Source organism: Amyelois transitella, chromosome 6, assembly GCF_032362555.1.
Source record: "Amyelois transitella isolate CPQ chromosome 6, ilAmyTran1.1, whole genome shotgun sequence".
Classification (NCBI taxonomy): domain Eukaryota; kingdom Metazoa; phylum Arthropoda; class Insecta; order Lepidoptera; family Pyralidae; genus Amyelois; species Amyelois transitella.
Genome location: NC_083509.1, coordinates 12,516,951 through 12,533,093, shown reverse-complemented (window position 1 = coordinate 12,533,093; position 16,143 = coordinate 12,516,951). Strand labels below are relative to the sequence as shown.

At 40.8% G+C, this 16,143-nt stretch overlaps 1 protein-coding gene across 6 annotated transcripts in view; it reads right to left on the bottom strand.

Moving 5' to 3' along the window:
• The window catches only part of LOC106132029 (probable phospholipid-transporting ATPase IA), a 105,711-nt gene that overhangs the window by 16,001 nt on the left and 73,567 nt on the right, over positions 1-16,143 (bottom strand). For all 6 annotated transcript variants that reach the window (XM_060944792.1, XM_060944791.1, XM_060944796.1 and 3 more), the window contains 8 exons: positions 15,308-15,417; positions 11,438-11,611; positions 10,900-11,080; positions 10,144-10,317; positions 9,596-9,768; positions 8,983-9,114; positions 8,228-8,386; positions 943-1,140 (listed from right to left, as the gene is read on the bottom strand). In XM_060944792.1, the coding sequence (XP_060800775.1) occupies positions 943-1,140; positions 8,228-8,386; positions 8,983-9,114; positions 9,596-9,768; positions 10,144-10,317; positions 10,900-11,080; positions 11,438-11,611; positions 15,308-15,417 (1,301 nt within the window). The remainder of the gene's footprint in view (positions 1-942; positions 1,141-8,227; positions 8,387-8,982; positions 9,115-9,595; positions 9,769-10,143; positions 10,318-10,899; positions 11,081-11,437; positions 11,612-15,307; positions 15,418-16,143) is intronic.

Genomic DNA, 16,143 nt, shown 5'->3' with positions numbered 1-16,143 from the left:
GCCGGTTTGCTTCACTCAATTCGTGAGGTACCCGCCTTTCAAGTTTCTTTAAGTTTACAATTTGCTTAATACATACATACATAAAATCACTCCTCTTTCCCGGAGGGGGAGGCAGAGACTACCTCTTTCCACTTGCCACGATCTCTGCACACTTCCTTCGCTTCATCCACATTCATAACTCTCTTCATGCAAGCTCGGCGGTTTCGGATACTCTTGACCTGACCCTTTACCAGAACGTCCTTAATTTGATCAAGATACGTTCATCTTCCAACTCCGATCTTTCCCTCTACACTCTCCTTGTATATTTGCTTAGTCAACCTGCTTTCGTTCATTCTCTCCACATTACCAAACCATCTTAACATACCCTTTTCTATTCCAGTAACTACATCTTCTTTCACATCACAACATTCTCATATCACGCTGTTCCTTATCCGGTCACTCAATTTCACACCCGTCATACTCCTCAACGAATACGTCGTACTCATACTCCTTTTGTGTTGAATAGACCATTTATCGAGGAAGGCTTTATATAACATCACATTTCAACTATTAGGAGCGAAGAAATAATGGAAATTATGAAAAAAAAAACGGGGAAAACTCTTAAAGGCCTCAATGATGCCCAAAATAACTATTCCACGCGGGCAGTGCCGCGGGCACAACTAGTCATTGATATAAAAAGTTCCATAGACACTGATCTCACACACCTGTAACGATAAGCCTAGTCCTTCATCATCTACTCGTCGATAGCCAGGGTGTGGAATTGCCAAATTTGTTTTAGAATGCTAGTTTAAAAGATAGTTGAAAATAATTGCAACGGCCTGATAAACAACTTATCTACTCGAGTTTGTACTTTTATATTTTCTAATTACCTTAATAACTTATACATCATTATGAATATTAATAATTAAACTATAAATAAAAAGAAGAATTAATTTTATTTACCTCAGCCTTCTGTATAGGCGACACTCGACAGCAAACGACGACTTTACAAGACAAGCAGAGATCAAGGAACTCCTTCTTCAGATCACATCCCATCGCGTACTTGAGAGTGGTGCCGTCTATGACGAGCGCCACTTCGTTTTGTTTGCGGAGGTTGTCGCCGAAGTCGGCCACGTGACGAGAAATTGTGTCTCTGGTGCCCTGGAAAATGATAGAACATGATCCAAACTGGATACTAAAAGGTCACAATTTTTTAAAACGAAAATTTTATGAAGGCTAACTGAAGAATATTGATGACCCTTTCTCACATTACATACATACATACATACATAAAATCACGCCTCTTTCCCGGAGGGGTAGGCAGAGACTACCTCTTTCCACTTGCCACGATCTCTGCATACTTCTTTCGCTTCGTCCACATTCATAACTCTCTTCATACAAGCTCGGCGGTTTCGGGTACTTTTGACCTGACCCTTTACCAGGACGTCCTTAATTTGATCAAGATACGTTCGTCTAGGTCTTCCCACTCCGACCTTTCCCTCCACACTCTCCTTGTATATCTGCTTAGTCAACCTGCTTTCATTCATCCTCTCCACATGACCGAACCATCTTAACATACCCTTTTCTATTCCTGTAACTACATCTTCTTTCACATCACAACATTCCCTTATCACGCTGTTCCTTATCCTGTCACTCAATTTCACACCCATCATACTCCTTAACGCTCTCATTTCCACTGCATTTATTCTGCTTTCATGCTTCTTTTGCCATACCCAACTTTCACTCCCATACATTAATGTCGGGACCAACACGCCCCTGTGCACAGCCAGTCGAGCCTTTTTGGATAGTTTCTGACTGCTCATAAAGGCATGCAAAGCTCCATTCACCATGTTCCCCGCGTTCACTCTCCTTTCAATATCACTATCATACTTGCCATCTGATGTAAACTTTGATCCTAGATATACAAACTCTTTCACTTGCTCCACTTTTTCTCCTCCAATCAAAATATTACATGCTGTCATTTCTTTCTCCATTTCAAAAACCAGTGTTTTAGTTTTACTTACGTTCACTTTCATTCCTTTCTCTTTTAAAGCTTCATGCATACAGTTTACCATCTCCTGTAACTCCTCCGCTGATGACGCCAGTATAACCTGATCGTCGGCATAGAGCAGACATTTGACGAGTAACTCATTCATCCTTAATCCACTTTTAGACTCTTTCAAATCTGTCAAAGAGCTATCCATAAATAGGTTGAACAGCCACGGTGACGCAACACATCCTTGCCTAACGCCTTTCTCAATCTTAAACCACTCAGTGTGCGCTCCGTTTATCCTGACACAAGCACTCGAATCCTCATATAAGGATTTCAGTGCTCGTATTAAGAGACTGCTCACCCCATGCATAGAAAGTGCTGACCACAATTCATTCCTCTCAACTCTGTCATAGGCCTTTTCCAGATCTACGAATGTGCAATAGACTTTTTGACTCTTGGCCAAAAACTTTTCGGCTATGCACCGCAAGGAAAAGACCTGATCAGTACATCCCATTCCCTTTCGAAATCCCGCTTGAGCATCCCATATTTTGTCATCAGTTTCATTCCTGACTCTATTAATCAATACCTTAGCATACAATTTGCCGACGACGCTAAGCAGGCTTATACCACGATAATTTTTGCAGTCCAGCTGTGACCCTTTTCCTTTGTAAAGTGGCACGATAACAGCCTTACACCAATCTTTTGGTACTCGGCCGCTTCTCCAACACAAATTGAAAAGGCAGTACAACTGACTAGCTACTACGCCTTTTCCTGCTTTAAGCATCTCGACCGACACTCTATCACACCCAGCAGCCTTTCCCGCTTTCATACTCTTAAGTGCTTCCACAATTTCGAACATTTCAATTTCGCCTTCCATCTCATTCTCTTTTTCTTCGCTATAGCAGAAATCTTTCTTATTTCCTTCCTTTTTTTCAAATAAACTTTCAAAATAGTCCTTCCATATCTTTAGTACACATTCTTCTCCTTTCACAACGCTACCATCCTGGCATCTGATCCTAGTCAGCTCTCTGGTTATAGTATTTCCTCGGGCTGACCTTACGGATTTCCAGAATACTTTCAGATTTGACTGAAAGTCTTCTGATAGCCTTTTATCAAAATCCTCTTTATACTCTTCTTTCTTTCTAATCACAGCTTTCTTAACCAAATCTTTCATTTTCTTATATTCCTTACGTGCTTCATTCACATCTTCATCTATAACCTCTTGCATTCTTAAGTTAGCTTTTGCTGCTAACAAATCCAGCCATGCTTTCTTCTTTAATCGCACAAGTTCTTGCACATCTTTACTCATCCACGCATTTTTGTGATTTTTTCCTTTCCTTCTTCTACTTACACCACACACTTCAACAGCTACTTTCACAATTCTTTCTTTAAATTCCTTCCATCCATCTTCAATATCGCTCATTTCCTCTAAATCTTCAAATTCATCCTTCAGTCTATTAATATACTTCTTACCTACATCCATATCTTGCAAATTTTCTACTTTTACTCTTTCCAAAGCGCTGGTTTGCTCCCTTACCCTGTGCCGCCAGCGATTGAAGATACCCCTTATCCGGGATATCACCAGTAAATGGTCCGAGTCAATGCCAGCACCGCGATATGCACGGGTATCCAGCACTTTGTTCTTCAATCTTTCATCTACAATCACAAAGTCTATCATACTTTTTAAAATACCTTCCACTCTTGTGTAGGTGTGGATCTCTTTATGTTGAAACATTGAGTTCGACACAAAAAGATCCCACTCTAGACAAATTTCTAATACACTTCTTCCATTATCATTCACCTTTTCGTCACCAAACGCACCAAGCACCTTTTCATATCCATCACGCTTTACACCCACCCATCCATTAAAATCACCTAACATAATAATCTTCTCATTTGGCTTGGTAACTTTCAATACTTCTCTTACACTATTCCAGAACTCCTCGTTTTCACTTTTTGCTGATGTTGTACCCCTCGAACCCACATCCCAAGGTGCATAAACACCTAGAACGAAGATCCGAGTGATTCCAACTTTCAGCCTAATCCATAGAAGACGAGGGCTGACACACTCATACTCATTCACGCACTCAGCCATTCGTGCAGAAAGAATTAGACCGACCCCTTGACAGCCTCGGCTGGTACTGGAAATTCCAGACCAATACGCCGTGTAAGGGCCGTGCTGCGTCGCGTCGCATCCTTTCCGCTTCGTTTCATTCACGCACAACACATCCAAACGTCTTTCATCCATCATCTGGCATACTTCCTCAATCTTATCCTTCATTCCTCCTCTTACATTCATCGTCGCAAAGCGGCTTTCAGCAGACCGCATACCGCTCCCGCCGGGAACGAGACGTGATGGGGTGCGGACACCATCGCCGCCATCTAGGTGCTCTTTCAAAAGATTTGCATCCATGCAATTCCCACGAGACGCTAGGGAAAAATTTTGTCCGCCCCAGCAGAGCCCCGCATGCCAGGGTAAGGCTAGCCATTACCTGGGGGTCGCCCAACCCCATGGCGGAAGTGGCACGCTCGAGACTAGGCTCGCCCCTAGCCATGCATCCATCGGCGCGGCAGACCTTAGATTGGCAGGGATTTACATTAAAGAGGAATCCCAAGTCTATCCCTTAGTCGGCTCTTACGACATCCGTGGGAAAGAGATGGAGTGGTCCTATTCTTTTGTAATGGTGCCGGGAACCACACGGCAAGGCACATTACATTATGAGAAACTATTTTTTGCCGTGTGGTTCCCGGCACCATTACAAAAGAATAGGACCACTCCATCTCTTTCCCACGGTTGTCGTAAGAGCCGACTAAGGGATAGACTTGGGATTCCTCTTTAATGTAAATCCCTGCCAATCTAAGGTCTCGAGCGTGCCACTTCCGCCATGGGGTTGGGCGACCCCCAGGTAATGGCTAGCCTTACCCTGGCATGCGGGGCTCTGCTGGGGCGGACAAAATTTTTCCCTAGCGTCTCGTGGGAATCGCATGGATGCAAATCTTTTGAAAGAGCACCTAGATGGCGGCGATGGTGTCCGCACCCCATCACGTCTCGTTCCCGGCGGGAGCGGTATGCGGTCTGCTGAAAGCCGCTTTGCGACGATGAATGTAAGAGGAGGAATGAAGGATAAGATTGAGGAAGTATGCCAGATGATGGATGAAAGACGTTTGGATGTGTTGTGCGTGAATGAAACGAAGCGGAAAGGATGCGACGCGACGCAGCACGGCCCTTACACGGCGTATTGGTCTGGAATTTCCAGTACCAGCCGAGGCTGTCAAGGGGTCGGTCTAATTCTTTCTGCACGAATGGCTGAGTGCGTGAATGAGTATGAGTGTGTCAGCCCTCGTCTTCTATGGATTAGGCTGAAAGTTGGAATCACTCGGATCTTCGTTCTAGGTGTTTATGCACCTTGGGATGTGGGTTCGAGGGGTACAACATCAGCAAAAAGCGAAAACGAGGAGTTCTGGAATAGTGTAAGAGAAGTATTGAAAGTTACCAAGCCAAATGAGAAGATTATTATGTTAGGTGATTTTAATGGATGGGTGGGTGTAAAGCGTGATGGATATTAAAAGGTGCTTGGTGCGTTTGGTGACGAAAAGGTGAATGATAATGGAAGAAGTGTATTAGAAATTTGTCTAGAGTGGGATCTTTTTGTGTCGAACTCAATGTTTCAACATAAAGAGATCCACACCTACACAAGAGTGGAAGGTATTTTAAAAAGTATGATAGACTTTGTGATTGTAGATGAAAGATTGAAGAACAAAGTGCTGGATACCCGTGCATATCGCGGTGCTGGCATTGACTCGGACCATTTACTGGTGATATCCCGGATAAGGGGTATCTTCAATCGCTGGCGGCACAGGGTAAGGGAGCAAACCAGCGCTTTGGAAAGAGTAAAAGTAGAAAATTTGCAAGATATGGATGTAGGTAAGAAGTATATTAATAGACTGAAGGATGAATTTGAAGATTTAGAGGAAATGAGCGATATTGAAGATGGATGGAAGGAATTTAAAGAAAGAATTGTGAAAGTAGCTGTTGAAGTGTGTGGTGTAAGTAGAAGAAGGAAAGGAAAAAATCACAAAAATGCGTGGATGAGTAAAGATGTGCAAGAACTTGTGCGATTAAAGAAGAAAGCATGGCTGGATTTGTTAGCAGCAAAAGCTAACTTAAGAATGCAAGAGGTTATAGATGAAGATGTGAATGAAGCACGTAAGGAATATAAGAAAATGAAAGATTTGGTTAAGAAAGCTGTGATTAGAAAGAAAGAAGAGTATAAAGAGGATTTTGATAAAAGGCTATCAGAAGACTTTCAGTCAAATCTGAAAGTATTCTGGAAATCCGTAAGGTCAGCCCGAGGAAATACTATAACCAGAGAGCTGACTAGGATCAGATGCCAGGATGGTAGCGTTGTGAAAGGAGAAGAATGTGTACTAAAGATATGGAAGGACTATTTTGAAAGTTTATTTGAAAAAAAGGAAGGAAATAAGAAAGATTTCTGCTATAGCGAAGAAAAAGAGAATGAGATGGAAGGCGAAATTGAAATGTTCGAAATTGTGGAAGCACTTAAGAGTATGAAAGCGGGAAAGGCTGCTGGGTGTGATAGAGTGTCGGTCGAGATGCTTAAAGCAGGAAAAGGCGTAGTAGCTAGTCAGTTGTACTGCCTTTTCAATTTGTGTTGGAGAAGCGGCCGAGTACCAAAAGATTGGTGTAAGGCTGTTATCGTGCCACTTTACAAAGGAAAAGGGTCACAGCTGGACTGCAAAAATTATCGTGGTATAAGCCTGCTTAGCGTCGTCGGCAAATTGTATGCTAAGGTATTGATTAATAGAGTCAGGAATGAAACTGATGACAAAATATGGGATGCTCAAGCGGGATTTCGAAAGGGAATGGGATGTACTGATCAGGTCTTTTCCTTGCGGTGCATAGCCGAAAAGTTTTTGGCCAAGAGTCAAAAAGTCTATTGCACATTCGTAGATCTGGAAAAGGCCTATGACAGAGTTGAGAGGAATGAATTGTGGTCAGCACTTTCTATGCATGGGGTGAGCAGTCTCTTAATACGAGCACTGAAATCCTTATATGAGGATTCGAGTGCTTGTGTCAGGATAAACGGAGCGCACACTGAGTGGTTTAAGATTGAGAAAGGCGTTAGGCAAGGATGTGTTGCGTCACCGTGGCTGTTCAACCTATTTATGGATAGCTGTTTGACAGATTTGAAAGAGTCTAAAAGTGGATTAAGGATGAATGAGTTACTCGTCAAATGTCTGCTCTATGCCGACGATCAGGTTATACTGGCGTCATCAGCGGAGGAGTTACAGGAGATGGTAAACTGTATGCATGAAGCTTTAAAAGAGAAAGGAATGAAAGTGAACGTAAGTAAAACTAAAACACTGGTTTTTGAAATGGAGAAAGAAATGACAGCATGTAATATTTTGATTGGAGGAGAAAAAGTGGAGCAAGTGAAAGAGTTTGTATATCTAGGATCAAAGTTTACATCAGATGGCAAGTATGATAGTGATATCGAAAGGAGAGTGAACGCGGGGAACATGGTGAATGGAGCTTTGCATGCCTTTATGAGCAGTCAGAAACTATCCAAAAAGGCTCGACTGGCTGTGCACAGGGGCGTGTTGGTCCCGACATTAATGTATGGGAGTGAAAGTTGGGTATGGCAAAAGAAGCATGAAAGCAGAATAAATGCAGTGGAAATGAGAGCGTTAAGGAGTATGATGGGTGTGAAATTGAGTGACAGGATAAGGAACAGCGTGATAAGGGAATGTTGTGATGTGAAAGAAGATGTAGTTACAGGAATAGAGAAGGGTATGTTAAGATGGTTCGGTCATGTGGAGAGGATGAATGAAAGCAGGTTGACTAAGCAGATATACAAGGAGAGTGTGGAGGGAAAGGTCGGAGTGGGAAGACCTAGACGAACGTATCTTGATCAAATTAAGGACGTCCTGGTAAAGGGTCAGGTCAAAAGTACCCGAAACCGCCGAGCTTGTATGAAGAGAGTTATGAATGTGGACGAAGCGAAAGAAGTATGCAGAGATCGTGGCAAGTGGAAAGAGGTAGTCTCTGCCTACCCCTCCGGGAAAGAGGCGTGATTTTATGTATGTATGTATGTATGTATTTATTTCCTATTCGAATAATAAAAAAATCACATCTGATACTTATCCTGTGTTAAGTAGAGCCTATTTCTCGTTTCTCACCCTTATGAGAAATACATCGAGATAAGCTTCCAATAAAATGTATTTATAACTCACATCTAAACTATCCTCGTTGAGTATAATAAGCGGCATGCTGGTGTGTATGAGGCGACAGGAGTGCGCTATGTTGATGGCCGTTTCTTGTTTGTCCCCGGTGAGAACCCATACGTTGATGTTCGCTTTGAGTAAAGCTGTTATCGTTTCTGGCACGCCGTCCTGCGAAAAAATGAAATATATCTGAGTTTAACAAGTTTAATCAAATAATGTAAAGCTTTCAAGATTAATAAATAATAAAAAAGAAGTCATATTTGATGAAAGAGATGTTTAAGCAGAATTCTTCTCATTGTCAATACCCACAGACACATATTATTGTTATAATATAGCCATTTAAATATTACTGCTCGAATGTGGAAGCGACTTTCACAATAATGTTTTTGATCACTTACTAAAAAAACATTTCAGTTTACTCTATTCAAAAACGTATGCCGGAATTGAGAAACAGGACTTCAGAGAACATTGCGATTCAAATTTTAAAAATATGGAATAGATTGAAGACACTGCCGTAACTATATAAAATATAAATAAATGAATAACTTTTTATTGTACACAAAACAAAGAAGAACAAAGTTGTTGCAATAGAAAATACCTAGATGTTGTACAATAGGCGGTCTAACTCGTATAACTCATAGCGATTTCTTCCAGACAAGCATTGGACGGAGAGGATTATACAGAGACGAGTGAATAGATATTTTTCTTACTGTCTCAATGGTTTAAACCTGTATATTTATTTCCTGCACGTATAGTTACCCCACCTGCAGTTTGTCCTCGATGGCAGTAGCTCCCAGCAGCTTCAAGTTGTTCTCTATGAGCATGGCGGCCTCCTCAATCTTCTGCTCGCGGTTGTGTATCGCTATGCTGGCCTTGTGGTATGTGTTCGACCAGTCCTGCAAATCATATAAAAAATAATTCATAATTAATTCATTCAAATTAATATATAATTTATTATAAGTTTAATTTTTTTATGTACGCATGTAGACAATTTATTGTTTAACGCGCTATATTTCTTTTTATTATTACTTAATGTTGTTCCCGTAACTTTTCAAGGAACACGGTACTTGATATAATCACGTCTATATACCATGCGAGGTAGACAAAACCAACAGTTTCGAAAAGACTGAAATGCCACGTTCAGCTGTATGGCTTAATGATGGAATTGAGATTAAAAGTGACAGGTTGCCAGCACATCGCCTATAAGAATTCCAATTTTACTAGCTTAGTCAACTTTTACGTCATCCATAAGAAAGTTATGCCGCGATCCTCTTCGCGCCTTGCAAATATACCTATAAATCTTACCGCATATATCCATCCTATAATGTCCAGCATTGTTTCTCACCATACACTCAATCGCTTCTCTCACTCACTCACTTTGTACACTTGTTCCGGGATATCGGCCACGGCGAAGACCAGCGTGCGGAGCCCCTCGGACGCGAACAGCTCCAGGTGGTGCAGCGTGGCGGCGGCGCGCGGGGCGCCCTCGCCGCCCTTGAGACGCGGGTACACTACGGAGTCCGCGCCTTTGCAGTACAACTTGATTTCACCTGGTAACATACATACATAATAACACGCCTCTTTCCCGGAGGGGTAACGGTAACGGCAAACAAAATCATATTTTTTTGTGTGTTTAGTGTTCTTCAGGGCTATTTGGGAAGCGTTAATAGGGCGTGATAAGGAAATATCAGATTAAATCTTCACCAATATAATTTTAAAAAGATAATTAAAATTTAACGAAAGGTGCATAAGTCTTTAAACGTTCACTACTATATAAGTCCTTAAAAAAATGAAAATACTACAATTTTATTTTCTTTATTACAATTTTCTAAGTGGCCAGTAACAAATAATTCAATTAAAACAAAATTAATAAACCCTTTTTAACAACACATTTTAAGTTAGCACATATCAAAAGCAGAACTCACCCTTCGGCGTCCTCACTATAACGGACATCCTTTTCCTGGCGGAAGTAAAATCTATCACATTCAATATTTTATACGTCTCTTCTTGTCCGGCCGCCCGTATCACGACCGAGTCCGGCGTGCGAGTCTCGAATACGAAACCGTACGACGCCGCGCCCATCACTAGTGCACGTTCGTCTGGAAATATTGTACGTGAAAATTTGGTGCTGGAATGTAAGATTTTTTTTGATATGTTCTCGCTTGTCATGGTGAGAAACAGCATTTAATAACTAGAAAATAGGTAGTCTAGTTGCCAATCATTGACGCACGTTCGTCTAGTGTAGTGTGTGAAAAATTGGTGGTAAATGTAAGTGTTGGATAGGAAACAATTGAATTATTTTTTTCTCACTTTTCACACCGCGAGAAACAGCATTATTTAGGCAATATGTTTCGAAATGACACTGAGCGCGAATCATAGATAGGCGTAAAACCTAGTTACAAACGGAAAGCAAACTCTAAAGAGCTATGTAATGACTAAATAAGGGTTCTATCCCTTATGGGGTAGACAGAGCCAACTGTCTTGAAAAGACTGATAGGCCACGTTCAGCTGTTTGGCTTAATGATAGAATTGAGATTCACACAGTGACGGGTTGCTAGCCCATCGCCTAAAAGAAGAATTCCAAGTTTTTATTGGTGCCGGGAACCATACGGTAATTTATTGATTTTATGTAGGTACCTTTGTGTATATATGTTTTATATTTGTATGTATGAACAATTTACCCGGCGACGCGGCCTGGTACTCGATGTGGTCGTGCGTCCACTCGGGGATGACGGTGTGGCACACCGCCAGCATGGTGAGGAACTCGCGGATGACGTCGGCCGAGGCGTGGCCTCGCATAAGGTTCTGGTACAGCAGCGTGTCTTCCGGCTTCTCGTCCGGGCCCGGCCGGCTGTAGATGTTCTGCGGATCAATTGGTTTCATTGGTTGTAGGAAGTATAGACGCTAAGTTAGTTATTCACAACAGAAGACAGAAGGAGAAAAGAGGAGAGAAATAATCAGTATAAAAGTACTACATTGTTGGACAAAAAATTAAAATATTTGACAATAAAATATAAGAGAGTGAGAAACAAAAGTTTGTCACAACAAACTAAAAGTAAAACTGAGAACTCACTAGCATCCCTAGATTATTGAAATAAATCAACCGTTTTTAATAGCATTTGAGTGCAATATTCAGTTATTTCAATCTAGACAATTCTGAAAAAATTATAATTTTCCATACAGCGCCATCTATAATAAACTTTTAGTATCATTTATTACCTCAGCCACTGAGCACTTGTAAAAGTTCATAATATTGCAAGTGAGAGTTCCGGTCTTGTCGCTGAAGACGTATTGGACCATCCCTAGTTCTTCATTGAGATTGGACGTCCGCGCCATTGCGGGGGTGTCAGTGGCTTCGTGGTACATCTCGCTGTCCATCGCTATGAACTTTGCCTGTTGAACATTATTTTTAAGTATTACATTAGCCATGAGTACCTGTATAGTTAAAGTCGCTTACGTAGGATTTTAGGAATAAAATTTATCAACGCATAATTAAATAAATTCTATTATGACCCAGAGTAAGTTATTATACATTTTTTTTGACTAAATTAGTATATATACTGAACGATCTTTCAAAGCATAGCCAAACCCCATAAACTAAAACATCTGGCTCGAGCTTGGCACAGGAACCTCGTAATTAATTGTAGTTTAATTGAACTTATATCAAAATTTCAGTACACTCTGTACATAAATCTTTTTAAAATTGGCAATCCATAAAATATACATACATACATACATACATAAACTCACGCCTCTTTCCCGGAGGGGTAGGCAGAGACTACCTCTTTCCACTTGCCACGATCCCTGCATACTTCCTTTGCTTCATCCACATTCATAACTCTCTTCATGCAAGCTCGGCGGTTTCGGGCACTTTTGACCTGACCCTTCACCAGGACGTCCTTAATTTGATCAAGATATGTTCGTCTAGGTCTTCCCACCCCGACCTTTCCCTCCACACTCTCCTTGTATATCTGCTTAGTCAACCTGTTTTCATTCATCCTCTCCACATGACCGAACCATCTCAACATACCCTTTTCTATTCCTGTAACTACATCTTCTTTCACATCACAACATTCCCTTATCACGCTGTTCCTTATCCGGTCACTCAATTTCACACCCAACATACTCCTTAACGCTCTCATTTCCACTGCATTTATTCTGCTTTCGTGCTTCTTTTGCCATACCCAACTTTCACTCCCATACATTAATGTCGGGACCAACACGCCCCTGTGCACAGCCAGTCGAGCCTTTTTGGATAGTTTCTGACTGCTCATAAAGGCATGCAAAGCTCCATTCACCATGTTCCCCGCGTTCACTCTCCTTTCAATATCACTATCACACTTGCCATCTGATGTAAACTTTGATCCTAGATATACAAACTCTTTCACTTGCTCAACTTTTTCTCCTCCAATCAAAATATTACATACTGTCATTTCTTTCTCCATTTCAAAGACCAGTGTTTTAGTTTTACTTACGTTCACTTTCATTCCTTTCTCTTTTAAAGCTTCATGCATACAGTTTACCATCTCCTGTAACTCCTCCGCTGATGACGCCAGTATAACCTGATCGTCGGCATAGAGCAGACATTTGACGAGTAATTCATTCATCCTTAATCCACTTTCAGACTCTTTCAAATCTGTCAAACAACTATCCATAAATAGGTTGAACAGCCACGGTGACGCAACACATCCCTGCCTAACACCTTTCTCAATCTTAAACCACTCAGTGTGCGCTCCGTTTATCCTGACACAAGCACTCGAATCCTCATATAAGGATTTCAGTGCTCGTATCAAGAGACTGCTCACCCCATGCATAGAAAGTGCTGACCACAATTCATTCCTCTCAACTCTGTCATAGGCCTTTTCCAAATCCACGAATGTGCATCCCATATTTTGTCATCAGTTTCATTCCTGACTCTATTAATCAATACCTTAGCATACAATTTGCCGACGACGCTAAGCAGGCTTATACCACGATAATTTTTGCAGTCCAGTTGTGACCCTTTTCCTTTGTAAAGTGGCACAATAACAGCCTTACACCAATCTTTTGGTACTCGGCCGCTTCTCCAACACAAATTGAAAAGGCAGTACAACTGTCTAGCTACGACGCCTTTTCCTGCTTTAAGCATCTCGACCGACACTCTATCATACCCGGCAGCCTTACCCGCTTTCATACTCTTAAGTGCTTCCACAATTTCAAACATTTCAATTTCGCCTTCCATCTCATTCTCTTTTTCTTCGCTATAGCAGAACTCTTTCTTATTTTCTTCCTTTTTTTCAAATAAACTCTCAAAATAGTCCTTCCATATCTTTAGCACACATTCTTCTCCTTTCACAACGCTACCATCCTGGCATCTGATCCTAGTCAGCTCTCTGGTTATAGTTTTTCCTCGGGCTGACCTTACGGATTTCCAGAATACTTTCAGATTTGACTGAAAGTCTTCTGATAGCCTTTTATCAAAATCCTCTTTATACTCTTCTTTCTTTCTAATCACAGCTTTCTTAACCAAATCTTTCATTTTTTTATATTCCTTACGTGCTTCATTCACATCCTCATCTATAACCTCTTGCATTCTTAAGTTAGCTTTTGCTGCTAACAAATCCAGCCATGCTTTCTTCTTTAATCGCACAAGTTCTTGCACATCTTTACTCATCCACGCATTTTTGTGATTTTTCCCTTTCCTTCTTCTACTTACACCACACACTTCAACAGCTACTTTCACAATTCTTTCTTTAAATTCCTTCCATCCATCTTCAATATTGCTCCTCTCATCTAAATCTTCAATTTCATCCTTCAGTCTATTAATATACTTGTTACCTACATCCATATCTTGCAAATTTTCTACTTTCACTCTTTCCAAAGCGCTGGTTTGCTCCCTTACCCTGTGCCGCCAGCGATTGAAGATACCCCTTATCCGGGATATCACCAGTAAATGGTCCGAGTCAATGCCAGCACCGCGATATGCACGGGTATCCAGCACTTTGTTCTTCAATCTTTCATCCACAATCACAAAGTCTATCATACTTTTTAAAATACCTTCCACTCTTGTATAGGTGTGGATCTCTTTATGTTGAAACATTGAGTTCGACACAAAAAGATCCCACTCTAGACAAATTTCTAATACACTTCTTCCATTATCATTCACCTTTTCGTCACCAAACGCACCAAGCACCTTTTCATATCCATCACGCTTTACACCCACCCATCCATTAAAATCACCTAACATAATAATCTTCTCATTTGGCTTGGTAACTTTCAATACTTCTCTTACACTATTCCAGAACTCCTCGTTTTCGCTTTTTGCTGATGTTGTACCCCTCGAACCCACATCCCACGGTGCATAAACACCTAAAACGAAGATCCGAGTGATTCCAACTTTCAGCCTAATCCATAGAAGACGAGGGCTGACACACTCATACTCATTCACACACTCAGCCATTCGTGCAGAAAGGATTAGACCGACCCCTTGACAGCCTCGGCTGGTACTGGAAATTCCAGACCAATACGCCGTGTAAGGGCCGTGCTGCGTCGCGTCGCATCCTTTCCGCTTCGTTTCATTCACGCACAACACATCCAACCGTCTTTCACCCATCATCTGACATACTTCCTCAATTTTATCCTTCATTCCTCCTCTTACATTCATCGTCGCAAAGCGGCAATCTCCCGTGAGCAATGTATTCTCCCGTCCATATTCTATTCTAAGTATAATTTAATATTGTGAAGTTGACGTTGTTGAAGAAAATGCTGCAGTGCAGTTTGTTACCGCTTCTTCTGCACTGACGCCTTGGAAGCGGCAGTAAACTTAGTTTTTAAGTAATCTATTTGACGTCAACCAAGTTGTTAAACCATACGACAATTATTAAGCGATATAATAATATCCTATAATAATGAATAAAAAATTTTGAATTTTTTTTTGAATTTTGAAACTATTTTACTTAAATTTGCCGCACATAATATGATGATAAAGTAATGTCCATAATAAAGGCAATAATGCCACTACAATGCCATGCCATGACAATAAAGGTAAACCCCCTCGACCAGCTAAACAATAAATTTAAGTAATAATTAGAGTAGTCTACTAGTACTCACTTGGAAAAACCTTACAATTTCGGCTGTAACTTGTAACGATATGGGTATAAGATTGTTGTACAGAATCAAAAAGGTCAGAAAGTTGAAACCGAAGTTCACATTTTGCGCTTCTGTAAAAAAACAAAAAATATTTTTATTATCTTCCTTGTTGTACATAAATATACTTATAAACAAAAATACAAACATTATATTAAAGCCATATAAGCGTACTGACGGAATAATTTCTCAGCTCAAAATTAATAATATACAGTAGGTGCCGTGTGGTTCCCGGGACCGGCACTTTGGAATTGGACCATTCCATATCTTTCCCATAGATGTCGTTAAAAACCAACCAAGGAAGAGGCTAATAGATTTGGAATTCTTCATGTAGGCGATGAGCTGGCCTGTTACTAAATGAATGTCAATTCCAACAAAAGACCATTCAGCTAAACGTGACCTTATTTTTCAAGACTGTCGGCTCTGTCTACTCCGCAGTAGACGTGATTATATTGATTTACAGTAAATCAATGCAAGGAGGTGAGAATGTTAGTACTCATACAACAAGTTGTCTACGAACATGTTGTGTCCAGCAATATAGAAAAGGACCACTTTATACATATCTATTAAATATATATATATATATATATATATATATATATATATATATAATATACATATATATATATATATGTAGAAATAATAATAAAATGTGCCGTGTGGTCCCCGGCACCAATACAAAAAAGAATAAGACCACTTCATCTCTTTCCCGTGGATGTCGTAAAAGGCGACTAAGGGGTAGGCTTATAAACTTGGCATTCTTCTTTTAGGCGATGGGCTAGCAACCTGTCACTATTTGA